Source organism: Zonotrichia leucophrys, chromosome 14 (assembly GCF_028769735.1).
Source record: "Zonotrichia leucophrys gambelii isolate GWCS_2022_RI chromosome 14, RI_Zleu_2.0, whole genome shotgun sequence".
In the NCBI taxonomy this organism is placed as follows: domain Eukaryota; kingdom Metazoa; phylum Chordata; class Aves; order Passeriformes; family Passerellidae; genus Zonotrichia; species Zonotrichia leucophrys.
In genome coordinates this window covers 1,907,966-1,931,132 of record NC_088184.1, presented here as the reverse complement: position 1 = coordinate 1,931,132, position 23,167 = coordinate 1,907,966, and the positions used below count along the sequence as shown (strand labels likewise).

Here is a 23,167-nt window from a genome sequence, read left to right as displayed (position 1 = left end):
TGAGCACTGGAGATGGGCCTGGAGCTGCCCCTGGGCTTTGTGCCAGCACTCTGAGCACACTCAGGCCTTGCTGGCAGGATTTGGTTGTTCTGAGGGGCTGGGTGCTGCCTGTGCTGGTCATCCCTGGCAGGTTTTGGAAGGGGATGAACACTCCTGAAGCCCTGTAGGAACCAGCTGATGGTTTCAGTTTCTCAGACAACCCTGTTGGTAAATTCCCAAGAGTAAATGGGGTTCCCTGAATAGGAGAAGCAAACTTCAGACTTAAACATAAAAGACTTTTTGATGCACTTGGATGTTTCCTTAACATGTTCTTGTTGCTTTTCTCCTCTTTTAGATGTGACAGATGAGATGCTGAGCTTTTTCCTCACCCTGTTCCAAGGCCTGAGGGTGCAGATGGGAGTGCCTTTCACTGAGCAGATCATACAGACCTTCCTGAACATGTTCACCAGGTACTGCCCAGCCCTGGTCACTTCTTCCTTACCCCTCAGGAGGGTTTATCTGAGGAGCTGCTCAGCCAGCTGGTCCCTGTCCCTAAAGTGGGCTGTTTGCAGCCTTTGTGACTTTTGTCACATCCCAGGACTGAATCTGAGGAAAACAATTCCAAGTGTGGAGAGACCCAGTGCCCATCAGTCACAGCTGCCATTGTGCAATCCCAGCTCTCCCACAGACTTGCTGGCTGTGTGGGGTGTTGAACTGGACTCTCACATCCCCTCTTAGCTCCTGCCCAAGGTCTGAGAGTGTCCCCTCACTCATCTTTTGCTGGGGAGGGGGAGTCTGTCAACCCTCAGTCAAACCTCCCTCCCTTCTGTGCCTCCATGTACTTGGCCAGTATTAAAGGAGCCTTTTAGAGGCATCACCAATTTTCCTGTAAAGCAGGTGAGCCTTTGGATCCCTGGGGATGTTCCTAATGGCTGTTTGTGTCGCAGGGAGCAGCTGGCAGAGAGCATCCTGCACGAGGGCAGCACGGGCTGCCGCGTGGTGGAGAAGTTCCTGAAGATCCTGCAGGTGGTGGTGCAGGAGCCAGGCCAGGTGTTCAAACCCTTCCTGCCCAGTGTGATCTCCCTGTGCATGGAGCAGGTCTATCCCATCATTGCAGAGGTATTCAGCTCCCAGGGCAGGGGAGGCATTGCTGGGGAGGTGTGAAAGTGTTCACAGGGGTCCCAGGGTGAGGGAAGAGACAAGAATGTTGACTCCATGTTTCAGAAGGCTTGATTTATTATTTTATTATATATATTATATTAAAACTATACTAAACTAATAGAAGAAAGGATTTCATCAGAAGAATAGAAAAAGAAGAATCATAACAAAGGCTTGTCTCAGACAGTCTGAGCCAGCTGACTGTGATTGGTGTTAATTAGAAACAACCACATGAGACCAATCACAGATCCCCCTGTTGCATTCCACAACAGCAGATAATCAATGTTTACATTTTGCTCCTGAGGCCTCTCAGCTTCTCAGGAGAAAAAATCCTAAGGAAAGGATTTTTCAGAAAGTACCATGATTACAGGGGGTGGTGATGCCTTATGCAGCTGGAACAAAGCCTAGATAGAGTTAAGAAGAATAAAGTGGATTTTTATTGAAGTGTCTTCCAAGGCCACACCCTGGCAGTAGCAGAGCTCAGGTCCTGTGTGGGCATGGGAAGAGGTGGGAGCTGTCCTGGGACTGCTTTTAAACTACCTGGAAATCCAGGTCAGGATTTGGGGGTTTGTGCCACAGCCTTTGCGTGGTTGGAATGGAGTTACCACCCCTGATACTGGGAAATGGGGATGGGAGAGAGAGCACCCAGTGACAGTGAGGGGTGTGTGGGGGAGCAGGGACAGTCAGGTGTGTCTGGGGGAGCAGCAGTTGGGACCCTCAGTGGCACTGGGAGTCTCCATCTCTCTTTGGACCCATCCTCCACAGTCATGGCTCTGCCTGAGGGGCTCCAAGATGGAAACAAAAGAGCTTGGTCACAAGATCTCACATTTTTATAAGTTTTAGTCCATTTGCTTACAGGAGCCAACTGTCCAATTAATGGCTTCAAATTATGAAGTTTCATCCTCCTTGCTTGCCCACCCTCTTCTTTTCCTGTTATTTATACTTTGGGCCTCAAGTTTGAAGAGATTGTCCTTGAGTCTCCAGCTGGAATAGGATTGTGTTGTCATCACCACCCTGTGAAAAGATCCCAGTAACACTTAATATAAAGCTAAAAGCTGCACACCAAAACAGAACAGGAAAACTTAAACCCCAAGGTATCAGTGGCAGCAGTGAAGTTTTGAATTTCCACGAGCTGCAAGTGTGGAGGGAAAACACCCTGGGGGGGAGCAGCCAGTGGGATTGGAAACAGAGTGGGTGGAGGATTTTGTCAGGGATTTCAAGAGAAGCTAAAATTAGGGAGGAGGTCAAAGCAGGAGGTAGAGCTCAGAGTCAGGGATGGGTTTTCAGCATGATCCTACAGCTGCTGGGGCTGCTGCTCCCTTGGAAGTGCTGTGATGGGTGGGTGGGGTCCCAGAGAGGAGCCTGCCCTGAGCTCTGTCCCCTCTCCTGGCAGCGCTCATCCCCTGATGTGAAGGCAGAGCTGTTTGAGCTGCTCTTCCGGGTGCTGCACCACAACTGGAGGTACTTCTTCAAATCCAGCGTGCTGGCCAGCGTGCAGAGGGGAGTGGCAGAGGAGCAGATGGAGAATGAAGCCCAGTTCAGTGCCATCATGCAGGTAACTCACCTTTCCCAGCACTGCCCACAGCCTGTCCTGCAGGGCAGCACTAAACAGGGAATCACAGAATCATTAAGGATGGAAAAGCCCTCTGAGATTGACTCCAGTCATTCCCCCAGCACTGCCAAAGCCACCACTAAACATGTCCCCAAGTGCCACATCCACATGGCTTTTAAATCCCTGCAGGGATGGGGACTCCAGCACTGCCCTGGGCAGCTGTGCCAGGGCCTGGCCACCTTTTCCATGAAGGAATTTTCCCAATATCCAACCTGAACCTCCCCTGGCACAGCCTGAGGCTGTTCCCCCTTGTCCTGTCTCCTCCTGTCAGGAGCTGTGCAGAGCCACAAGGGCCCCCCTGAGCCTCCTTTTCTCCAGGCTGAGCCCCTTCCCAGCTCCCTCAGCCCCTCCTGGTGCTCCAGCCCCTTCCCCAGCTCTGTTCCCTTCCAGCCCCTCAATGTTTTTGTTTTTGTGAGGGTCCCACCTGGGCACATGTGGGTGATGGGTTTAGATGAGCCTGAGGGAGTTTTTGCCTCCCAGAACTGCTGAAAATGAAACTGCTGAGGAGTGACCCAGCTGCTGAGCTCACAAGGCACAGAGCCATGCAGGCATGAGGAAGAAATGATAATTTTTTTGCAAGCCTCATCCTGCAATAAAAATACATTACTGTCACTGACCCATTTAATTCTGAGTGTTGTGACTGGCACTGGGGAGAGCTGCCAGTGCTGGGAAGTTTTCCTGAGTGTCTTTTGTTTTCCATGGACTTAGTGAGTGCTGTACAACAAGCCTTGATGGGGGTCAGGGGGTAACACCTGACAGGCTTTACCCTGGGGAACAGAGAATCAGGGACTGGTTTGGGTTGGAAGGGACCTTAAAGCTCATCCCATCCCACCCCTGCCATGGCAGGGACACCTCCCACTGTCCCAGGCTGCTCCCAGCCCTGCCCAGCCTGGCCTTGGGCACTGCCAGGGATCCAGGGTGGGCACCCTGTGCCAGGGCCTGCCCACCCTCCCAGGGAACAATTCCCAATTCCCAATATCCCATCCATCCCTGCCCTCTGGCAGTGGGAGCCATTCCCTGTGTCCTGTCCCTCCATCCCTTGTCCCCAGTCCCTCTCCAGCTCTCCTGGAGCCCCTTGAGAGAGTGTGTGCACAGAGCCAGCTCCAGCCTTCTCAGGTTGGGATATTGGAATTTTTAAGAATAACAGGCTGTGTTCCATGTGTTCAGTCAGAGCTGGCCAGATGAGTTCCCTTGCAATTCCTAGATCACCTTAGACTGCAGGTGGGAGAACTTTGGGAGAGTTTCCCCCTGGTGGAGTGCATGGAGAAACTGAGTCCCCTGTGGTGCACATGAGGAGAGGGAGCTCTTGCACTGACATAACCTGGGCCATGTTTCTCTCTGGCCTTTCCTTCTCCTGCCACCTTTTGGTGTCACTGCAGCCCAGGCTGGCTCCTGTGCAGGGCTGTCCAAGCATCTCTCTCACCTGTAGCAGTGTAACACTTCCAACCTCTCTTGAATGCCTCATTCTGGAAGATACTGATGTAATAATCTCAGTTCACACTGAGGGTGACAATACCTCACTGCTTGTTTTGCTTCTTGGCTCTTGGTGCTCTGATACAAAACTTCCATTTCATGCTCTGTAAGTGTTCCCACAGCCAGGGCTTTGTGTGGGGGATATTAATAGTTTGTATCCTGATTTCCACCTGAGATCTGAGGCCAGAACTGGCTCAGTCTTGATGGGATCTGGGTCATTTTTGTCCATTTGACAATAAATGGGTCATGTGGGAGAATAAACTCTTCTGCTCACAATGCCTTGAAGAGGAGCTGTTAAAATCCTGCTGCCTGTCTCTGTACAGAGCTGACCTCACCCACCTTCATCCCCTGTCCAGTGCTTTGGAGGTGTTCAGGGTGGAAAAGATGTTTGATCACACACTGTGCAGCCCTCAGCTCAGCTCCAGCAGGTTTTGTTCTGGGCTCTTCCCTGCACAGCCTCCCAGGACCTAAACCCTAAATCATCTCCAAATCCTAAATCAGGGCAGTGACACTGCTTGGGCTCCTGGCTGAGGCTGAGAGCCCCCCTGGGCTGTGTCCTGGTCTGTTCCCTGTGCTGTGGTGCCTCAGGTGACACCTTGAGGAGCAGCCCTGCCCTGGAAGGCTCAGCATCCCTGGCCCTCTCCAGTGCCAGCTTGGCCTGCCTGCTCCCAGTGGAGCCAGCTCTGCAGGGATATGCCCATGTTGCCACCAAAATGTCATAGACCTGCTGGCACAGGTGATCTGAACTGCCTGTCTCTTGTGATCTTGCTGCACTGAGGCTGCCAGGGGTTTGTCAGGGTGAAAATGCTGCTGTTTTTGCTGGCAGCTCTGATGTTTGTGGTGCTCTCCATGCCCTTCCTCCCTCTGTGCTTTGTTCCAGGCGTTTGGCCAGTCCTTCCTGCAGCCTGACATTCACCTGTTCAAACAGAACCTCTTCTACCTGGAGACACTGAACACCAAGCAGAAGCTGTACCACAAGGTGGGTCCTGCCTGGCCTCTGCTCTCTGGGCATGGAAGAGGTGGGAGCTGTTCTGGGACTGCTTTTAAACTTATTGGAAGTCCAGGTCAGGATTTGGGGGTTTGTGCCACGGCCTTTGTGTGGTTGGAATGGAGTTACCACCCCCCTGATACTGGGAATTGGGAATGGGAGGGATCCCAGCTCCAATCAGACAAAGGCTGGGTGTGTTCCCTGCTCTGGCAGTGAGGGAGAGCAGAGAGCACCTGTGGGAGCGTCGGGGGGTAGGATGGTCAGGACAGAGACAGAGATCTCTGCAGCCAGGTCAGGAACTTGGGGTTCATTGCAAAGGGCCTGGGGGCAGGGCCCTGCTGGGAGCTGCAGCCACAGCTCAGAGCAGGCTGAGAGAGGAGAGGGGCAGAGAGGGTGAGAGAGCAAGGTTCCCATTACAATACAATAAATCTTCTTCTGTGTTCAATATTCTAATTCTCACTAACCAATCTAGTACAAGACACAAATCCTACAGCATTTCCATACAGCCTATAAGAATCATTACATCACCATACTGTGTTACATTTTAAACCCTATAAACTCCTCTTTGGGCCCCTTCTGCCAAGCTGTAGGGTCTGCTCTGACCCTTGGGCCTGTCTGCAAGCAGAGGGTGTTGTTCCATCAAAAGGGGATCACCTTCAGCTGGCCATGCCATTGTTTTCCAGTTGTTCAGTAACTGAGGGATCTCAAAGCTTGCTTTCATTTCAATCTCACTTATAGTTTCTATATTCTCAAAATCTTTTGCCAGGCAATCATATTTATAAGGCTTTCCTATTCATCTTCCCCAACAAGCACCCAGTGCCAGTGAGCTGTGTCTGGGGGAGCAGCAGTTGGCACCCTCAGTGGCACAGGGAGTGCCTGCAGCATCCCCAGCTGGGCAGCTGCAGGTGTCTGCTGTTCCCAGCTCACTGCCACTGGGAGTCTCCATCTCCATGGACCCAGGTCCTGTGACCTCCCATTAGCTGCTGCCATGGGAGATGAAATCTGGAATCCAGGAAATCTGCTCAGCCTGGGAAGCAAGAGTTTGCAGTTTCTCATCTGTGGTCACACCTGAAGGGCAGCTATTTTTGTTCACATGTGCCTGGGGCAGATTTCAGGCCTCTGGCCACATTCCCTGGCTCCCAAGAGCACTGTGCAGGGAAGTCCTGACTGGAATTGGAGTGGGACTTGATGCTGGTGGCTTTGCCAATGCTTAAAACTTGGGTCAGAGTATGGAATTGTGGAATGGTTTGGGCTGGGTGGGACTGTAAAGATTATTTATATTTAACCCCCTGCCATGGCAGGGACACCTCCCACTGTCCCAGGCTGCTCCCAGCCCTGCCCAGCCTGGCCTTGGGCACTGCCAGGGATCCAGGGTGGGCACCCTGTGCCAGGGCCTGCCCACCCTCCCAGGGAACAATTCCCAATTCCCAATATCCCATCCAGCCCTGCCCTCTGGCACTGGGAGCCATTCCCTGTGTCCTGTCCCTCCATCCCTTGTCCCCAGTCCCTCTGCAGCTCTCCTGGAGCCCCTTCAGGCCCTGGCAGGGGCTCTGAGCTCTCCCTGAAGCCCCAAACCATGAGGTAAGTGTGGCCAAATTCAACATTAACTCTCAAGCTGACACTAATTGATCTTATTTTGGCCATTTTTGATCTGGCTTGGCTTAGACAATTGTCTCAGTGCTCACCAGAGTGTGCTGTGGCCGCTCTATCCTTGCTGGATTTGTCCTCCTGTGGCAGGAGTGAAGTCCTCTGACCTTGTACCCCTCTCCCTGTGCAGAAGATCTTCAGGACCACAATGCTGTTCCAGTTTGTGAACGTGCTGCTGCAGGTGCTGGTGCACAAGAGCCATGACCTGCTGCAGGAGGAGATCGGCATCGCCACCTACAACATGGCCTCGGTGGACTTCGACGGCTTCTACTCCGCCTTCCTGCCCGAGTTCCTGGCCAGCTGTGACGGCGTGGACTCCAACCAGAAGAACGTGCTGGGGAGGAACTTCAAAATGGACAGGGTGAGGAGGGGCCTGCAGCTTTGTGCTGTTGCCAGGATGCATTGGAGACAATTTTCCAGGGAAAGAGAAGTGTCTCGGTTTGGAAAGACAGGAGTCTGCTAAGGAAGGCAGGAGCCTCCTCTGAAATGGAGAATGTGAACCCTCACCCTCCAAATTGCTGTAAATTTTAAATTAAGGGGCTCTCAGGCAACAAAAGTTCTTTACTAGGGAAGAAAATAAAAGGATAAACAATGCAGAACACTAGAGCAACACTGACAGAGTCAGAACCCAACCTGACACCCTGTGGGTCAGGGTGTTGGCAGCAGTCCCATTGGAATTGTGGCTCAGCCCTCCTGCAGTGTCAGTGTGGTTCTGCTGGAGCAGGGATCCTGGAGAAAGGAGCAGTGTCCCTCTGAAGATCCAGGGGAAGAGGAGGCAGCTGCTGTTCCTCTGGGCAATCCAGTGGAGAAGCCGTGCTGGTGTTCCAGAATCTCCAGATTATATCTGGGTAGCAATGCTTGGCTCCTCCCTCTGGGCTCACATCTCCCAATGGGATGCTGCAGTTCTTATCAGCCATGCACTGACATTCAGTAGCTGTTATCAGCAATGTCCCCTCCAGAGGGAGGAGTGAATGTGATCACTCAGAGGGAGAGATAAGGCAAAACTGCCCACTTGACAAAAGACAGCTGCCACACAGATGGTAATAGAAAACATCTTGCCTTGCTACCTGCCACAAGAAGTCCTTCCCCAGGGTCTGGGTATCAGCTCAGAGGTGGCATTTGGAGTTCTAAGGACTTGCAGGGTCCTGGTTGCTGGCAGCCAGAACATGCTGGGAATGTCTCCAGGCAGTGCCTTTTGTTCCCAGCACTTCCATGCTCAGCAATCCCCAGCCAGGGGTTCCCAGTGCAGGTGGCAGAGCTGCCATTCCCCCTCAGGCTGCAGGGTGCTGTGGGAGTCAGGAAAGGTGATTCCTGGAGGAAGGTTTCACTGGAATAGGCTGATGTGTTTCCCAGTGGGACACTCAGGTCTGTGCCTAAATCTCACTCCAGCTGCTGGCCAGATGTTTGGGGGTTACAGCAAGGACAGCAAAGTACCTGCACAGGCTCACAATCCCTGCAAACCCCTCGTGTGTGGGGAGGAAAGGTGTGGGATATCATGGCAGAGCAGCAAGTTCTGCCTTCCATTACTGAGGGTTGTCCATTGAGTGCTCCCTGTCCTGAGGAAATGTGAGACTGAGGGTGAGGGTAGGAATGGAGCCATGGGGGAGTTGCTTGGCTCTGGAAGGTGACTGTTCTTCAGGAATATCAGCTCTTGTTAGGGAGTGTGTGACACCCAGGAGCCTTGGCAGGAGGGCAGCAAGGAATTAGTGCTGAATCTGGCCATGGAGCCAGGCTGGGAGAGCTGGGGGAGAGATGGATCCAGGGAGAGCTCAGGGCCCCTGCCAGGGCCTGAAGGGGCTCCAGGAGAGCTGCAGAGGGACTGGGGACAAGGGATGGAGGGACAGGACACAGGGAATGGCTCCCACTGCCAGAGGGCAGGGCTGGATGGGATATTGGGAATTGGGAATTGTTCCCTGGGAGGGTGGGCAGGCCCTGGCACAGGGTGCCCACCCTGGATCCCTGGCAGTGCCCATGGCCAGGCTGGATGGGGTTTGGAGAGCCCTGGGATGGTGGAAGGTGTCCCTGCCATGGCAGGGGGGAAATTGGATGGGCTTTAGTGTTCCTTCCAACCTAGACCATTCCATGATCCCATGCCCGTTCCTCTGGGGCCTCGCTGCACAAGCTGAGGTGGAGCAGAGCTGGATCCCTGCAGTCAGCTCTGAAACCACCTCTGCCCCAGAGCCTGGAGTTCCTGGGCACAGACTGAGTCAGGGTGGGTCTGTTCACCTGTGAACACCCACTGGCTGCCTGCCCCTCTGCTGTGAGTCCGTTCCCAGCAGTTTTTGTTGTCTCCCTTGCAGGACCTGCCCTCGTTCACACAGAACGTGCACAGGCTGGTGAACGACCTGCGCTATTACAGACTGTGCAACGACAGCCTGCCCCCGGGCACTGTGAAGTTATAGTGACTGCCCTGGAGTGAGTGCCGCCCCCGGGCCCGGGCCCGGCCCCGCTCTGCCCCGGGCCGGCGCTGCCTTCACCGCTCCACCGCTTCCTTTGAGTTCTCCTGCCCAGCCCGAGGCCGCAGCTGGAGCCGCAGGATGTGTCTTAATGCCCACCCCGGGGCATCCCGGCTGGCGGGAAATCCCTCTCCCTCCCGGGGCGTTCCCTCTGCTCCCGTAGCACTTTGTTGCATCTGGAGGTGTCTGGAGAGATCATGTCCGTATGAAACGCGAGGCAGAAGCGCCAAAGACCACTTCAGACATTCGTACCTTCGTGTCATTCCACCTTCCTGCCCCGCCCAGCTCTCGGAGGAGGAGTCTCCTGACGTTGGGACTGGTTTGGCACTTCTGTCACTCCCTTTGTTTTTAAATTGCCTTGAAAACCTCCCCGATGTTGGCGGGGATTTAGAGACTTTTTTTGGGTTTTTTTTTAAACGTAAACGTTTTCTCATCATTCCATTGTGATACTAAAACAACATGCTTAATGGGAATAAAGTGCTTACTTCGTTGTTTTAAATAACTTGGGGCTGGGTTCGTTTCCCTGTAGGTCATTTTGTATAAATGAACAGGCAGTGATCCACAGCTTTTCCCAGGATCGGGAATGAGGAGCAGCCAGCAAGGATCCCAACAATTCCAGCAGCTCCTGGAAGGTGCAGATCAGTGGTGGCCTCTTCTGCTGTCTCCTCATTGTTTTCCTCCTGTGTTGTGGTGATTCATTCATCCCCTCCAGCACACGTGTCTGAATCGATCATGAAGTGCCTGCAGGAAGAAAAGGAAGAAATCCCTCATTCCCAGGGAGCCTGGAGCTGAACTTCACCCTCTGCCCAGTGACACAGTGGTGGCATTTGGTACAATCCCAGACTCCAGCCAGGCAGGAGCAGATTGTGTGGGGCTTGTGGATCTCTGATCATTCAGCTGAAAATTATTTCTTTTCCCTGAGAATAATTTCTTTTCTCTGGTCAGGAAGCCCTATTATATCAGTCCTAATTTTTATATTTAATAGATTAAATTGGAGAGGCATGGAGTGACAGGACAAGGGGAAATGGCCTTAGGCTGAATGAGGGCTGGGTTAGATGGGATACTAGGGAGGCCCTGGCACAGGGTGCCCAGAGCAGCTGGGGCTGCCCCTGGATCCCTGGCAGTGCCCAAGGCCAGGCTGGGCAGGGCTGGGAGTGACCTGGGACAGTGGGAGGTGTCCCTGCCATGGCAGGGGTGGCACTGGATGAGCTTTGGGGTCCCTTCCAACCCAAACCATTCCATGATTCTGTGGAATAATTCTTAATTCCCTATGGTTAAGTGGGCAGCTGCAGGGACAGGAGCAGCCCCAGGCTCTGTGAAGGGAGCATTCCTGGGATGTTCTCCTGAAAATGTTTGGAGATGTGGCTGTGCTGTGGCTGCACCTGCACAGCTGCACAGAGAGGTGCCAGGGGTGAGCTGCAGTGTGGCAGCACTTCTCCACGGTTCCTGTGATTCAGTTTTGTGGACAAGCCCCTTCCCTGTGCCCGTTTGTCATGGGGGATGGTGGGTGCTCCTTGGATGATCTGTGCCATCCCTGCATCCAGGCTCTGAGCTGGCACCAGCTGGATCTCTGTGCTCCCTGCCCTGGAGCAGAGTCCAGGTGCCCAGGATGTGCCTCACCTGCTCCAGGCCGTGCAGGTGAGGGCAGAGCTGCCTCCAGAGGGGTGAGAGCAGCAGGGAGGAAGGGGGGTGATGGTCTGTGCCATCCTGACTCCCTGCCAGCCACACCTGGAGCAGCACAGAGTGCCCCTGTCTCCACATGAGGCTCCTGCTGGTGACGCTGCAGGAGCCCCCAGTGCAGGGTCCAGCCCTGGCCCTGCTCCTGAGCTCCTCCTGGGCACCCCAGCAGCTCTGCCCTGCCCTGGGGGGCACGGGGAGCTGGCAGCCTCCTCCTCCACCACTTCCCTTTGGGGCTGAAGGGATTCCATCCCAGCACAGCTCCCCAGGCTCAAGCTGCTTCTCTTGCCTTCACACAGGGTGAAAGTAGATTTTCCCTTGGTCAGTGCCAGCAGCTGCCAGGGGGCCAAAGCCCAGGCTCCAGTCTGCCACCCCTTGTCCTAAAACCTCTTTCCCCTTTGCCACCCTTCTGTCCCGTTCCCCCTGGCCTGGCAGAGGGGCCTTTCCCACCTCCAGCCCCTTGTTTGGGGCTCTTTTCCACAGCCCGTTGAATCCATTTGCCCGTGGGAAGGCAGTGGGGTGTTTTTGTCACAGTGCTGAGCACAGCAGGTTCCCAGAGCCCCCCAGGCTGTGGCAGGGGCTCTGTCCCCCCATCCCTGTGCCTTGGGAAGGCAGGGTGGGAACAGGGACACTGGGATGGAGTCCAGCCCTTGGATTGTTGTTTCTTCAGGACACTCCTCAGTCCTTCAGATGAGCACAGATTTGGGAAGCAGGCTCCAAGCAGCCAGGCTGCTCTCCCATGAGGCGTCTGAGTGCAGGGAAGCCCAGCACAGAGTGATTTCCCAAACTGGGGCTGGAATGGGCCTTGGAGAAGTGATCCCAGGGGTCCCACCTGGCAGGGCCTTGCAGCCCTTCCCCAGCACCCCCTGTGCCCAGGGCAGGTGTGTGCCCGCTGGGGGACACTGCCCTGGCTGCCCTTGTGCCCCAGCTCAGCCTGGCATGGGCTGACCCGGCCTCTCCCTGCTGCTGAATGGAGGGCAAAGCATGACCCAGGTTTGGGTCCAGGCAGGGTCTGGCTCCCCTCGGGGTGGCCGTGGGCTGTGCTCCCTCCCTGGCAGGGGTTGGGCTTCCAAGCCGGGATGTTCCGTGCCAGGATGCTCCGTGCTGGAATGCTCTGCATGGGGAGGATGCTCCGGCCCGGGATGTCCCGAGCAGGCGCGCCGGCCTTTAAGGGGAGGGACGGAATCCTGACCCGTCCCCGGCCCTTAAAGCCTCCGCAGAGCGACCGAGCCCGGCCGGGACCCGCCGGGGCCGCCATGGGCTCCCTGGGGCGCTGCCTGGCCCGGAGCCTCCCGCGGGGACAGCCCGGCCTGAGCCCCGCCGCGCCCCGCTGCTACGGCTCCGGTGAGACACGGCCCGACCTGTCCTGCCCCCGGGGACCCTGTGCCCACCCTTGTACTGCCCCTGGGGACCCTGTGCCCACCCTTGTACTGCCCCTGGGGACCCTGTGCCCACCCTCATCCTGCCCCTGGGGACCCTGTGCCCACCCTCATCCTGCCCCTGGGGACCGTGTCCCCACCCCTGCTCCAGTGTCCCCGGTCCCCATCCCTGGGGGTCTTCAGCCCCTCCCTGTCCTGCTCCTGGGGACCTTTTCCTCATCCCCATCCTGTCCCCGGTCCCCTGCTTGTGCCGCCCCTCAGAGCTCCCGTTCCCACGCTGTCCCCTCGGTGTCCCGGCCCCTCGCAGTGTCCCCGGTCCCTCCAGGGTGGCGGCTCACGGGCTCCTGTCACCCCTTCGTGGGACAAGTCAGTGCCAGGCCCTGCTGTCCCCAGCCCCGTGTGCCGCCATGGGACAGAGCCCGGAGCTGGTCCCAAGGGGTTCAGTGTCCCCAGGGCGGTGCTGGGCGACCCCGGTGCGGGGGACAGGGACAGGGCAGGGCCCTGGCAGAGCCGAGCCGTGCCCAGCAGTGCCCGGGGGAGCTCACGGGCTCGGTTTGTCCGGCTCTGTCCCCGCCAGCACCGGGGCCACCCCCAGCCCGGGACGGGACCCCGAAGAGATTGGGAATGAAATGTCCCCTCCCTTCCTCCTCCGTCCCTGTCCCTTCCCCTCCTTCCTGTCCCCTCTGTCCCTCCAGCGGACGGGATGCGCTGTCCCCTGGGGCTGCGGCAGGGCCAGCGGCGGCGTGAGACCCTGCTGTCCCTCGGGTGACAGCGGCACCGGACCCTGCCGTCCCACGGGTGACAGCGGGACCGAAGCCTGCATTCCCACGGGTGACAGCGGCACCGGACCCTGCCGTCCCTCGGTCACTGATTTTCCCCTCAAGCAGCGAAGCGCTGTGACCGGGCGGGGGGAAGGCCCCGTGGCCAGGCAGGGGACAGTCCCCGACACGGGGACAAGGCACAGACATGGCTGGCTTAAAGGCTGTTTTCTGGCCATGGACATGTCCCCAACACCCGTCAGGGCTTTGTGACACGTCCCCTGGGACCCCAGCAGCCTGAGAGGCACAGCTTGGCCAGGGGACACGCCCTGGGATGGGGACAGCGATGGGGACAGCGATGGGGACGAGGATGGGGACAGCGCTGGGGCGGGTTCCCATCGGCACCTCGGGGCCGAGTACAGCCCGTAGTGCGGCGGGGCGAGCTCGGGGCCCTGCTGCCGCCGTGCCGGTGTCCCGCGGTGGTGACAGTGGTGGTGACAGTGACCCGCGCAGCCCCCGCGGCGCTGCAGGAGAGGACGCTGCTGCTGGCCAAGCCGGACGCGGTGCAGCGGCGCCTGCTCGGGGACATCATCCAGCGCTTCGAGCGCCGCGGCTTCAAGCTGGTGGCCATGAAGCTGCTCCAGGTAGCCGGGGACACCGCTCCGGGAGCGGGGGTGGCGGGGACACCGCCCGGGTGTCACTGTCACCGCCGCTGCCCCAGGCCGACCGGAGGCTCGTGGAGCAGCACTACGAGCAGCTGCGGCTGAAGCCCTTCTACCCCGCGCTCGTCGCCTACATGACCTCGGGGCCGGTGGTGGCCATGGTGAGGGGACAGCCCGGGGGTCCCGGGGTCGCGGGGGACTCGTCCCTGTCCCTGTCCCTGTCCCTGTCCCTGTCCCTGTCCCTGTCCCGCAGGTATGGGAGGGCTACAACGTGGTGCGGTGCACTCGGGCCATGGTTGGGGACAGCAGCGCCGTGGGGACAATCCGCGGGGACCTCAGCGTGCACATCACCAGGTAGGGCCGCGGGGGCGGGAGCCCGGGGCCGTGGCACTGTCCCCATCCCTGTCCCCTCGCAGGAACGTGGTCCATGCCAGCGACTCCACAGAGACGGCCCAGAGGGAGATCGGCTTCTGGTTCCGGCGGGACGAGCTGGTGGCCTGGGACAGCAGCGACAGGGACAACATCTACGGGCTCTAGGGCCCCGGCCGGGGCACCCCAAACCCCAATAAACCCCCGTGGCCCCAGCTCTGGCTCCGGTCTCCTCCCTCGGATGGCACCAGGAAGCTCTGGGAGGCACCGGGATGTCACCAGAGGGCACTGGGGTGGTACTGGGAGGCACTGGGATGCCCCCAGAAGGCACTGGCGTGGTACTGGGAAGCTCTGGGATGTCCCAGCAGAGGCACTGAGAAGCTCTGGGAGGCACTGGGATGTCACTGGGAAACTCTGGGATGCACAGAGGTAACACCAGAGGGCACTGGGGGTGTCACAGGAAGGCTCTGGGAGGCACTGGGTGATCATGGGGGGCACTGGGAGGTCCCCAGAGGGCACTGGGATGGTACTGGGAAGCTCTGGGATGTCACTGGTACATGTGTGGGAGGTACTGGTTGGTACTGGAAGCTCTAGGAGGAACTGGAATGTCCCCAGAGGGCCCTGGGGCTGTACTGGGAAGCTCTGGGACGTACTGGTACATCCATGGAAGGTACTGGTTGGTACTGGAAGCTTTGTGAGGCACTGGGATGTCCCTGGGAGACTCTGAGAAGTTCGGGGTGTCCATGGATTGTTCTTGGGGGGCACAGGATCGGTACTGGGGAGCTCTGTGGGAAACTGGGATAGTGCTAGGAAGCTCTGGGATGAACTGGGATGGCTCTGGGAGCACTCAGGCTGTACTGGGAGGCCCTGTGAAGAACTGGGCTGTGCAGGCGACGGGAAGAGACCGGGTTGGGGTCTGAGCTGTAAAACTGGGGGCTCCCTGGGAACCACTGGGAACCACTGGGACACCGCTAGGTGGCACTGGGACACAACTGGGTACCTCTAGGACGCCTCTGGGTGGCACCGGGACACCGCTGAGAGGTGCTGGGATGCCACTGTGAAGAACTGAGACACCGCTTGGTGGCACCGGGGGCCACTGGGACACTTGGGAAAGCGCTGGGATGGCACTGGGACACTGGAACAATGGATATCACTGGGAGCACTGGGACAGCTCCAGGACAGCACTGGGAGCACTGGGACACCACTGGCACGGTGGATATCACTGGGAGCACAGGGATCAGAGGGCCAGCTCTGGGATAAGTCTGTGATATCTCTGGAAGCACTAGGATATCTCTGGGATCTCTCACTGGGATATCTCTCTGGGATATCTCTGAAATATCTCACTGGGATATCTCTGGGATCTCACTGGGATATGTCTGGGATATCTCACTGAGATATCACCAGGATATCTCACTGGGATATCTCACTGGGATATCACTGGAATATCTCACTGGGATATCACTGGAATATCTCACTGGGATCTCACCGGGATATCTCACTGGGATATCACTGGAATATCTCACTGGGATCTCACCGGGAGCCCTGGGGCGGCCCCGCTCTCCTCACGCTGCAGTTCCCGCCGTGGCCGCTCGGTGTCGCTGTGTCCCAGAGCGCTCCCCGTTGCCAGGCGACGGCGGCGGCGCCCGCGCAGGCGCAGTGAGCAGCACCGCCCCCGCCATGGCCGAGGCCGCCATGGCCGCACAGGTGCCCCCGGACGAGGACGGGGACGAGTGTCTGCCGCAGTACCGGCACCTGCTCAGCCCTGACCTGCTCCAGTGAGTGCCGGCGCTCCGGGGCCCGCGGGGGCCGCCTCCCCGGGGCCCGGCTCTCACCGTGCCTCTGTCCCACAGGGGCCAGGTGGCCTTCATCACCGGCGGCGGCTCCGGCATCGGCTTCCGCATCGCCGAGATCTTCATGAGGTGCGGGAGCCCCTGCCCTGGCACCGGCCCCTCCTTCTTTCCCCTGCTCCCTTCTTCTCTTCCCCACTTTTCCCTTCTTTCCCCTCACTTTCCTCTTCACCCCTTCTCTTCTCTCTCCCCCGTCCCATCCCTTTCCCCGGGATGTGCAGCCGAGGGCGGCAGAGCCCTCAGGGAGGCTCCGGGCACCGGGCCCTGCCTCTCCCCGTCCCGCGGGCCTGGAGCAGCAGCGATTCCTGCAGGGAGCCCCCGAGCTGATCCCGGGGCGCCGCTGGGGAGCCCGGCCCGTCTCACCTGCCCCTTCCCCGCAGGCACGGCTGCCGCACCGTCATTGCCAGCAGGAACCTGCAGCGGGTGGCCGAGGTGAGTGCGGGCTCACCTGCGAGCCCCCGACATCCTTCTGCTCTCTGCCGGTGGAGCCAGGAGCCCTGGGAATAGTGCAGTAGGAGCAATGGCTTCCCAGTGCCTCCCAGTTCTTCCCAGTGCCTCCCATTGCTTCCCAGCCTGCAAGCCCCGGACACTCCAGCAGTGTGGGTGTGGGTTTGGGGCTGCACCCACCCCACCTCCAGCACAGCTCTTTTAACCTGGAACCTGCTTTGTGCGGGCTACTCCATGATCATGATGGCTTTTTGTAGGGGAGAGAGACAGAAATGAGCTGTGGGGGAGGTTTGTCAGCAGGGCAGAGCCCAAGGTTGGACTGAAAGCTCCGTGTGGAGTGGGAGCAGATGCCAGGGGCTGTGTGGTTTGTGGGTTGCACAGGTGTCCTGTGTTTTGGGGCAGAGGGGACAGTGCAGGTGTGATTGGCTGTCATTTCCCACCCCCTCATGCTCATGTGCCAGAAGAAGCTGGCTCAGCAGGTTTTTAGTCCTCAGGGGCCAGAGTCTTCTGAGGCCACAGAATCTGCAGTCCAGGACTCCAGCTGCTTGTGCAAGTGTGTGTTGTTGGGGCTCAGGACCTCTCACAGAGCCCAAAACAGAAGTTGGAGCAGCTCTGGGTGTTGTGTGGAGTTGCTGCTGAGCTTATGTGTCCCCTGTGCTTAATTTGCTGGGGAAAATCTTACTCTTAATGAGCCACAGGGGCGGCACATGATAAACCCTGAGCTGCAGAGCTGCTCTGTTTCACAGCCTGACACCTGGCTGCTCTGTCCTTGCCCTTTTGCCCACTGACTCTTTGGATTTAAAGGGCAATTATGCCTGGGCTCATGCCAAATAAAGCCTTGCTGGGGTCCAACCTTTGTCCTTGCCCTGCAGAGAGGTTGCCTGGGCTGTGCTGATCCATGGCAGCCCACGCAGGTACCTGGGCTCAGCCTGCCCAGCGTGCTGGGTTGCACCATGCAGGAGCTTTCCCTGGCTACCCCAGGGCTAGCAGGCTGCAGCCAGGCTCTCTCAGGTGTTTTTTTGTCCTTTCAGGCCTCGAAGAAGCTGGTGGCAGCCACAGGGCAGCAGTGCCTGCCCCTGTGCATGGACGTGCGGCAGCCGCAGACCATTGCGGCCGCGGTGGATGAGGCGCTGCGGGAGTTCCAGAGGATCGACATCCTCATCAATGGTGAGGCTGCACAGGGCACTGCTTTGGCAGCAGTTTGGGCTCTCTGATGCCAGGATGGAATGTGCTCCCCCAAAACTCTGCCCTGCCTGAGGGGTTGGCTATTGGAGTCCATCAGCAGAGTGCTGGTGCAGCCGCAGAGGATGGGAAAGGAACTCTTGGACTAAGTCCAGAGGCCATGGAGATGCTCTGGAGCCCCTCTGCACCATCCCTCCTACTCCACTATTCCCAGGGCTCCCAGCTGTCTGGGCTCACTGCTGGGCAGGGTGTTTTCCTGGGGGCTCAGAGGAAGCAGAGATCTGTGTGTGCTGCCTGGCCATCCCTGTTTGTCTGGGTGTGGATCATCCCTGCTGCCCTCGTGCTGGCTGTGCTGCTGGGCACCCAGAGCCACCAGTTCATCCCTCAGCAGGGCTGTCTCCATGCATGCAGACATTGTCCCTCACCCTCCCTGTCCCACAAGGGCCCTGACACCTGTCCCAGCCCTGACTGTCTGTCCCTGTGGTTCAGGTGCTGCAGGGAATTTCCTGTGCCCAGCCAGTGCCCTGTCCTTCAACGCCTTCAAGACAGTGATCGACATCGACACCCTGGGCACCTTCAACACCTCCAAGGTGCTCTTTGAGAAATATTTCCGGGTAAGTGGCACAGGGGGTCTGAGGAGAGGCTCTGCTAGGCAGGGGTAGTGTCAAACCCCACTGTGCTCCTGGGGAAATCAGGGAAGTGCAAGGACCCAGAGCCTCCCTGCACAGATCCGCTCTGTTCCCTGCCTGGGATCCCAGCCCTGAACTGGGGCTCCTCCTGTCCCTTGCCCCAGGGCTTTGTGCTGTTGCAGCACCTTTCCATGCTGTGCCACCTGGAGGAGCTGATCTCCTGCTGCCTTTCCAGCTCTGCCATTTTCCCTTGGCCTTTCCTTCTGCCCTGCGTGTCCCATCTCTCCTGCTGGCTGCCCCACCCCTAAGATTCATCAGAGCTGCCCCAGTGATGGCTCAGCAGTGCCTGTGGGTGACTGTCCCTCCAAGCCCAGCTCTCCTGTCCCTCAGAGCCCTCTGTGAGCCTTTGTGCTGCTCCCTGCCTAACTCACATCTCCTTTCCTTCCCCAGGACCACGGCGGGCTCATCGTTAACATCACGGCCACCCTGAGCTACCGAGGGCAGGCCCTGCAGGTGCACGCTGGGGCTGCCAAGGCTGCCATAGGTACCTGCACACACCCTGCTGGGGCTCTGAGCCACAAAAGAAGCCACTCCTTCCTAAATACTGGCATGGAAGATACTGTGTCGGTGCTCACAGGGGTCCCAGGATGAGGGAAGAGATGAGGATCTGACTCCATGTTTCAGAAGGCTGATTTATTATTTTATGATATATATTACATTAAAATTATACTAAAAGAATAGAAGAAAAGATTTCATGAGAAGGCTAGCTAAGAATAGAACAGGAAGGAATGATAGCAAAGGCTTGTGGCTCGGGCAGAGAGCCCAAGTCAGCTGGCTGTGATTGGCCTTTAATTACAAACATCCAACATGGGCCAATCCCAGATGCACCTGTTGCATTCCACAGCAGCAGATAATAAATGTTTACATTTTGTTCCTGAGGCCTCCCAGCTTCTCAGGAGGAAAAATCCTAAGGAAAGAATTCTTCATAAAAAATGTCTGCAACAAGATACCTTGGGGAGGGGCAAGGGGGGTGAATTGGTGTGGGTGCTGCATGCCTGGGTTTGGGATGAGGCTTTTCTCCCCTCCAGGGCTCTTTGCTCTCAGCCAGACTGTTCTGTGACATTTTTCCCCCTCCCAAGAAGTTTCTGGCGTGGCTGTGCTCCCTGTTTCTCAGTGCTGTTGCAATCCCTCCCCAGATGCCATGACCCGTCACCTTGCCGTGGAGTGGGGACCCAACAACATCCGTGTGAACAGCCTGGCCCCCGGCCCCATCACGGGCACCGAGGGCTTCCGACGCCTGGGTGAGGCACCTGGGCTCCCAGCCCTGCCCTGGCACTGCCCTGGCACTGCCCTGCTGGGAGGGGACTGGGAGGGACCCCCAGTGCCACACAGCTCGTGGGGATTGCTGCTGTGCTGTGCCTTGGCTGGCACAGCTCTGTGGGAACAGCCCTTTCCACCTCCCTGGTACCTCCCAGGGCACTGCTTTGGCAGCAGTTTGGGCTCCCTGATGGAATGTGCTCCTCCAAAACTCTGCCCTGCCTGAGGGGTTGGCTCTTGTAGTCTGTCAGCAGAGTGCTGGTGCAGCCCCAGAGGATGGGAAAGACCTGGAACTCTTAGAGTGGGTCCAGAGGCCATGGAGATGCTCCAAGGGTTAGAGCTGCTCTGCTCTGGAGCCATGGAGACCTCAGAATCCCTTCCAGGGCCTGAAGGGGCTCCAGGAGAGCTGCAGAGGGACTGGGGACAAGGGATGGAGGGACAGGACACAGGGAATGGCTCCCAGTGCCAGAGGGCAGGGATGGATGGGATATTGGGAATTGGGAATTGTTCCCTGTGAGGGTGGGCAGGCCCTGGCACAGGGTGCCCACCCTGGATCCCTGGCAGTGCCCAAGGCCAGGCTGGGCAGGGCTGGGAGCAGCCTGGGACAGTGGGAGGTGTCCCTGCCATGGCAGTGGAGGAGGAGAAGGAGAGATCCCTCCCAACCCCAACCATTCCATGGTTCTAAAGCTTTCTGAGGTCCTTGGGCTCTCTGGGTCAGTACAAAATCCCTGCTGGGCTTGGTGATTTATTTAAACCTTCCTCATTTAAATCTTCCCAGGTTTTTATCCCAGGGCTGTGCCAGGATCTCACCCCAGTTCCCTGGAGCACTCAGCCACCCCCACGGGCAGTGCTGCAGTGCCTGGCCAGCCATGGTGGTGGACAGTCCTCCCATGGTCCAAACTGACTTTTCCCTGCTCCTTTTTAGGTGGGAAATTTGCAGAGAAGTCCAACCAGCTGTCGGCGATCCCGCTGCAGCGCGCGGGGAACAAGACGGAGATCGCGCACAGCGCGCTCTACCTGGCCAGCCCCCTCTCGTCCTACGTCACCGGCACCACCCTGGTCGTGGACGGGGGCAGCTGGCTCACCTCCCCCAACAGCTTCTCTGCCTTGCTGGGTATTGCCTCCTCCTCTGCTAAACTCTAGGTGACTGCATTTCCCCCTCGTGGGATTGGAGCAGGGCTCCTCAGGGAATCCCTGCTGTTCCCTGGGGCACAGGGGCTGTGAGGAGGGGCTGAGGGAGCTGGGAAGGGGCTCAGCCTGGAGCAAAGGAGGCTCAGGGGGGACCTTGTGGCTCTGCACAGCTCCTGACAGGAGGGGACAGCTGGGGGGTTTGGGCTGTGCTCCCAGGGAACAGGGACAGGACAAGGGGACACAGCCCCAACCTGTGCCAGGGGAGGTTTAGGTTGAGTATTAGAGAAAATTTCTTCATGGAAGGGATGGTCAAGTGATATAATAGTCTCCTTGAGCCAGGTCTTATAAGCTCTTGGAGATCTATATCACCCCTGAGATAGCTCAGCCCCCTCAGATGGCCTAAAATCAGCAGGATGGCTTCTGTGGAGACAGAAAAGTTTTAAGAAAAGGCAAAATAACAAAGCTCTTTACAGAAAATCTAAACCAGGTGCAAGAGGTTGTTGCCCCTGGTAAAACACCTCACAAAAGCCATTAGTTTCTTTGTTCTCTGCTTTTTCTAGTAAATTGTTCAGGGGGTACTTTTTGGCTCCTGTCCAATTGGCCGTCCTTAAATTTGAGGTGAAGTCCCCCAGGTCCTATGAAGTGTCTTTTTACCTGATCGAGGAGAGAAACTTTTGGCCTTTTTTCCTTTCTAAGGACACAAAGGACAATTTTGTCACTCGGTCAACAGGGGGCACATTCCTACAGTCAGGCACTGGCACAGCTGCCCAGGGCAGTGGAGGAATCCCCATCCCTGGGGGGATTTAAAAACCATGTGGATGTGGCACCTGGGGACATGGGTTAGTGATGGCCCTGGCAGTGCTGGGGGAGCAGTTGGATTTATTGGTCTTAGAGGGATTTTCCAACTTAAATGATGATTTTTAACCATGATTCTCCTGGGGCACGGCTGCTGCAGCAGTGGCTACAGTGTCCTCATGGCCAGTCCTTGGGATGAGCAGAACCTACTGGATTTTCCCTTTGAGCCTGGCTTGTGACATGGTGTCTTTTGGACACTGAGATTCCCCCAGAGCAACCTGATGCCCATTTTCTGTGCCCCAGCAGCAAGATTGAGCACAAAGAGTCCCAGGAACCTCTTCCTTCCATGGATTCCTGCAGCCTGGCAGGGAAGGGGTGTCCTGCCTTCCTCCTGGGAGCCTCCCTGAGCTGGGCAGGCCCCAGCAGGGCTCTGTCCCCACCTCCACCCTCTCTTGCAGATGTGTGGGCTGCAGGAGCAAACCAACCCCACTGATGGACAGCCTGGGACTGACCGACGGACAGACGTGACCTGGGACACCGTGTGGGGACATCTCCAGAGCCAGTGCTGACACCACAGCCTCTGGTGGCACTGCCAGTCCTGTGTCTGCCTGGGGGACACAGCTCTGGGGTGCTGGGTGGGACCAAGCCCACCCTGTGCCATTGCTGCCCTCTGAGCTGCTGGGGCCGTGACACAGAGACAGCTTGGAGGGCTGAGATGGTCTCTGGCCCTTTGTGGCTCCCTCCAAGCTGCTCCTGTGGCCTTTGCCAAGCCCCAGCAGTGCCACCATGGGTACCCATCCTCTTCCTCCCCTGTCTTAGCCTGAGCACTGCACAGGAGCCCCAGCAGCAGCAGCAGCAGCTCCTTTTTGGGAGGGGGATTGCTCAGCCTGCCTGGGGTCGGGGTTACCCAGTGTGGGGGGCTCAGTTCTGCCTTGGCAACTCCTGGCAGGGGAAACCCTGGCAGGGGGAGGTGGCTGTGTCCCCTGAGGGGTCCTGGCTGGGACAGTGCTCCCAGGAGAGTGCCAGGGATGCAGCTGGGGTGCCCCTCTCCTGGGAGCAGAGGTGGTGTGAGGGCAGATCCCCCAGGCCCAGCTCTGCACTGTGTGTCCAGTGGTCTGTCCACAGCCATCTGTCTGTCACATCAGTGTCACACTGTGTCCTGCAGACACTCAGGCTGAGACCAAGCAGAGGGCTAGAACTGGAATGCAATCCTTTCCTCCTGCCACAGGAGCTGCAGGAGGGCACTGCTGGAGCCAGCCCTGTCCCTGGTGCCCTGGGGGCACACACTGCTCGTGTGCACCCTCCTGCTGCTGCTGGTAGATTTTAGGCTCACCCTGGATTCAATGAAGCTTGTTCTCCCACTTAATTGTATTTCCTACTTGATTGTAGACTTGCCAGGTTTTACTCCTGCCTCCAGGCCACAAATAAAGAACTTGCCCCCTGGAGCAGTGATGCCTCTCTGTGCTGCACGAGCACCAGTGCCCTGCCCAGCTCACTGCTCCAAACTGGGCACTAAGGGAGGGGAAGAGCCACTGCTCCCACTGCCAGTGCCCTGGGTGGCTCCAGTCCTTGGCTCTGTGGTGCCCAAGGCCCCAGGCCAGGGGCTTGGGGACCTGCCAGCTGCTCAGCCCCTGCTCTGGGGTTCCAGCAGCAGAGGGAGG

The 23,167-nt window shown here is 57.9% G+C and overlaps 3 protein-coding genes across 5 annotated transcripts in view; all 3 read left to right on the top strand.

Moving 5' to 3' along the window:
- XPO6 (exportin 6) overlaps positions 1-9,790 on the top strand; it is a 64,637-nt gene extending 54,847 nt beyond the window's left edge. For both annotated transcript variants that reach the window (XM_064725452.1, XM_064725450.1), the window contains exons 19-24: positions 335-449; positions 927-1,098; positions 2,531-2,692; positions 5,103-5,201; positions 6,988-7,218; positions 9,158-9,790. In XM_064725452.1, coding sequence (XP_064581522.1) covers positions 335-449; positions 927-1,098; positions 2,531-2,692; positions 5,103-5,201; positions 6,988-7,218; positions 9,158-9,259 — 881 coding nt within the window. In that variant the 3' untranslated portion in view covers positions 9,260-9,790. The remainder of the gene's footprint in view (positions 1-334; positions 450-926; positions 1,099-2,530; positions 2,693-5,102; positions 5,202-6,987; positions 7,219-9,157) is intronic.
- A 2,387-nt stretch (positions 9,791-12,177) lies between these two features.
- On the top strand, positions 12,178-14,354 carry NME4 (NME/NM23 nucleoside diphosphate kinase 4). Its single transcript, XM_064725499.1, has 5 exons — positions 12,178-12,334; positions 13,641-13,771; positions 13,849-13,950; positions 14,043-14,143; positions 14,206-14,354. The coding sequence occupies exons 1-5, from the start codon at positions 12,247-12,249 to the stop codon at positions 14,324-14,326; spliced, it is 543 nt and encodes a 180-aa protein (XP_064581569.1). The 5' UTR covers positions 12,178-12,246; the 3' UTR covers positions 14,327-14,354.
- A 1,423-nt stretch (positions 14,355-15,777) lies between these two features.
- DECR2 (2,4-dienoyl-CoA reductase 2) lies at positions 15,778-22,951 on the top strand. 2 transcript variants are annotated; one of them, XM_064726178.1, is made up of 9 exons: positions 15,778-15,933; positions 16,009-16,077; positions 16,386-16,437; positions 17,484-17,619; positions 18,124-18,248; positions 18,714-18,807; positions 19,460-19,564; positions 20,506-20,694; positions 21,965-22,951. In XM_064726178.1, exons 1-9 carry the CDS (start codon positions 15,836-15,838, stop codon positions 21,997-21,999), a joined length of 903 nt encoding a protein of 300 aa, XP_064582248.1. In that variant the 5' UTR covers positions 15,778-15,835; the 3' UTR covers positions 22,000-22,951. The 2 variants fall into 2 exon arrangements, with proteins under 2 accessions (XP_064582248.1, XP_064582249.1); XM_064726179.1 differs by having other exon boundaries at positions 20,506-20,723.
- The last annotated feature ends 216 nt before the right edge of the window (positions 22,952-23,167 follow it).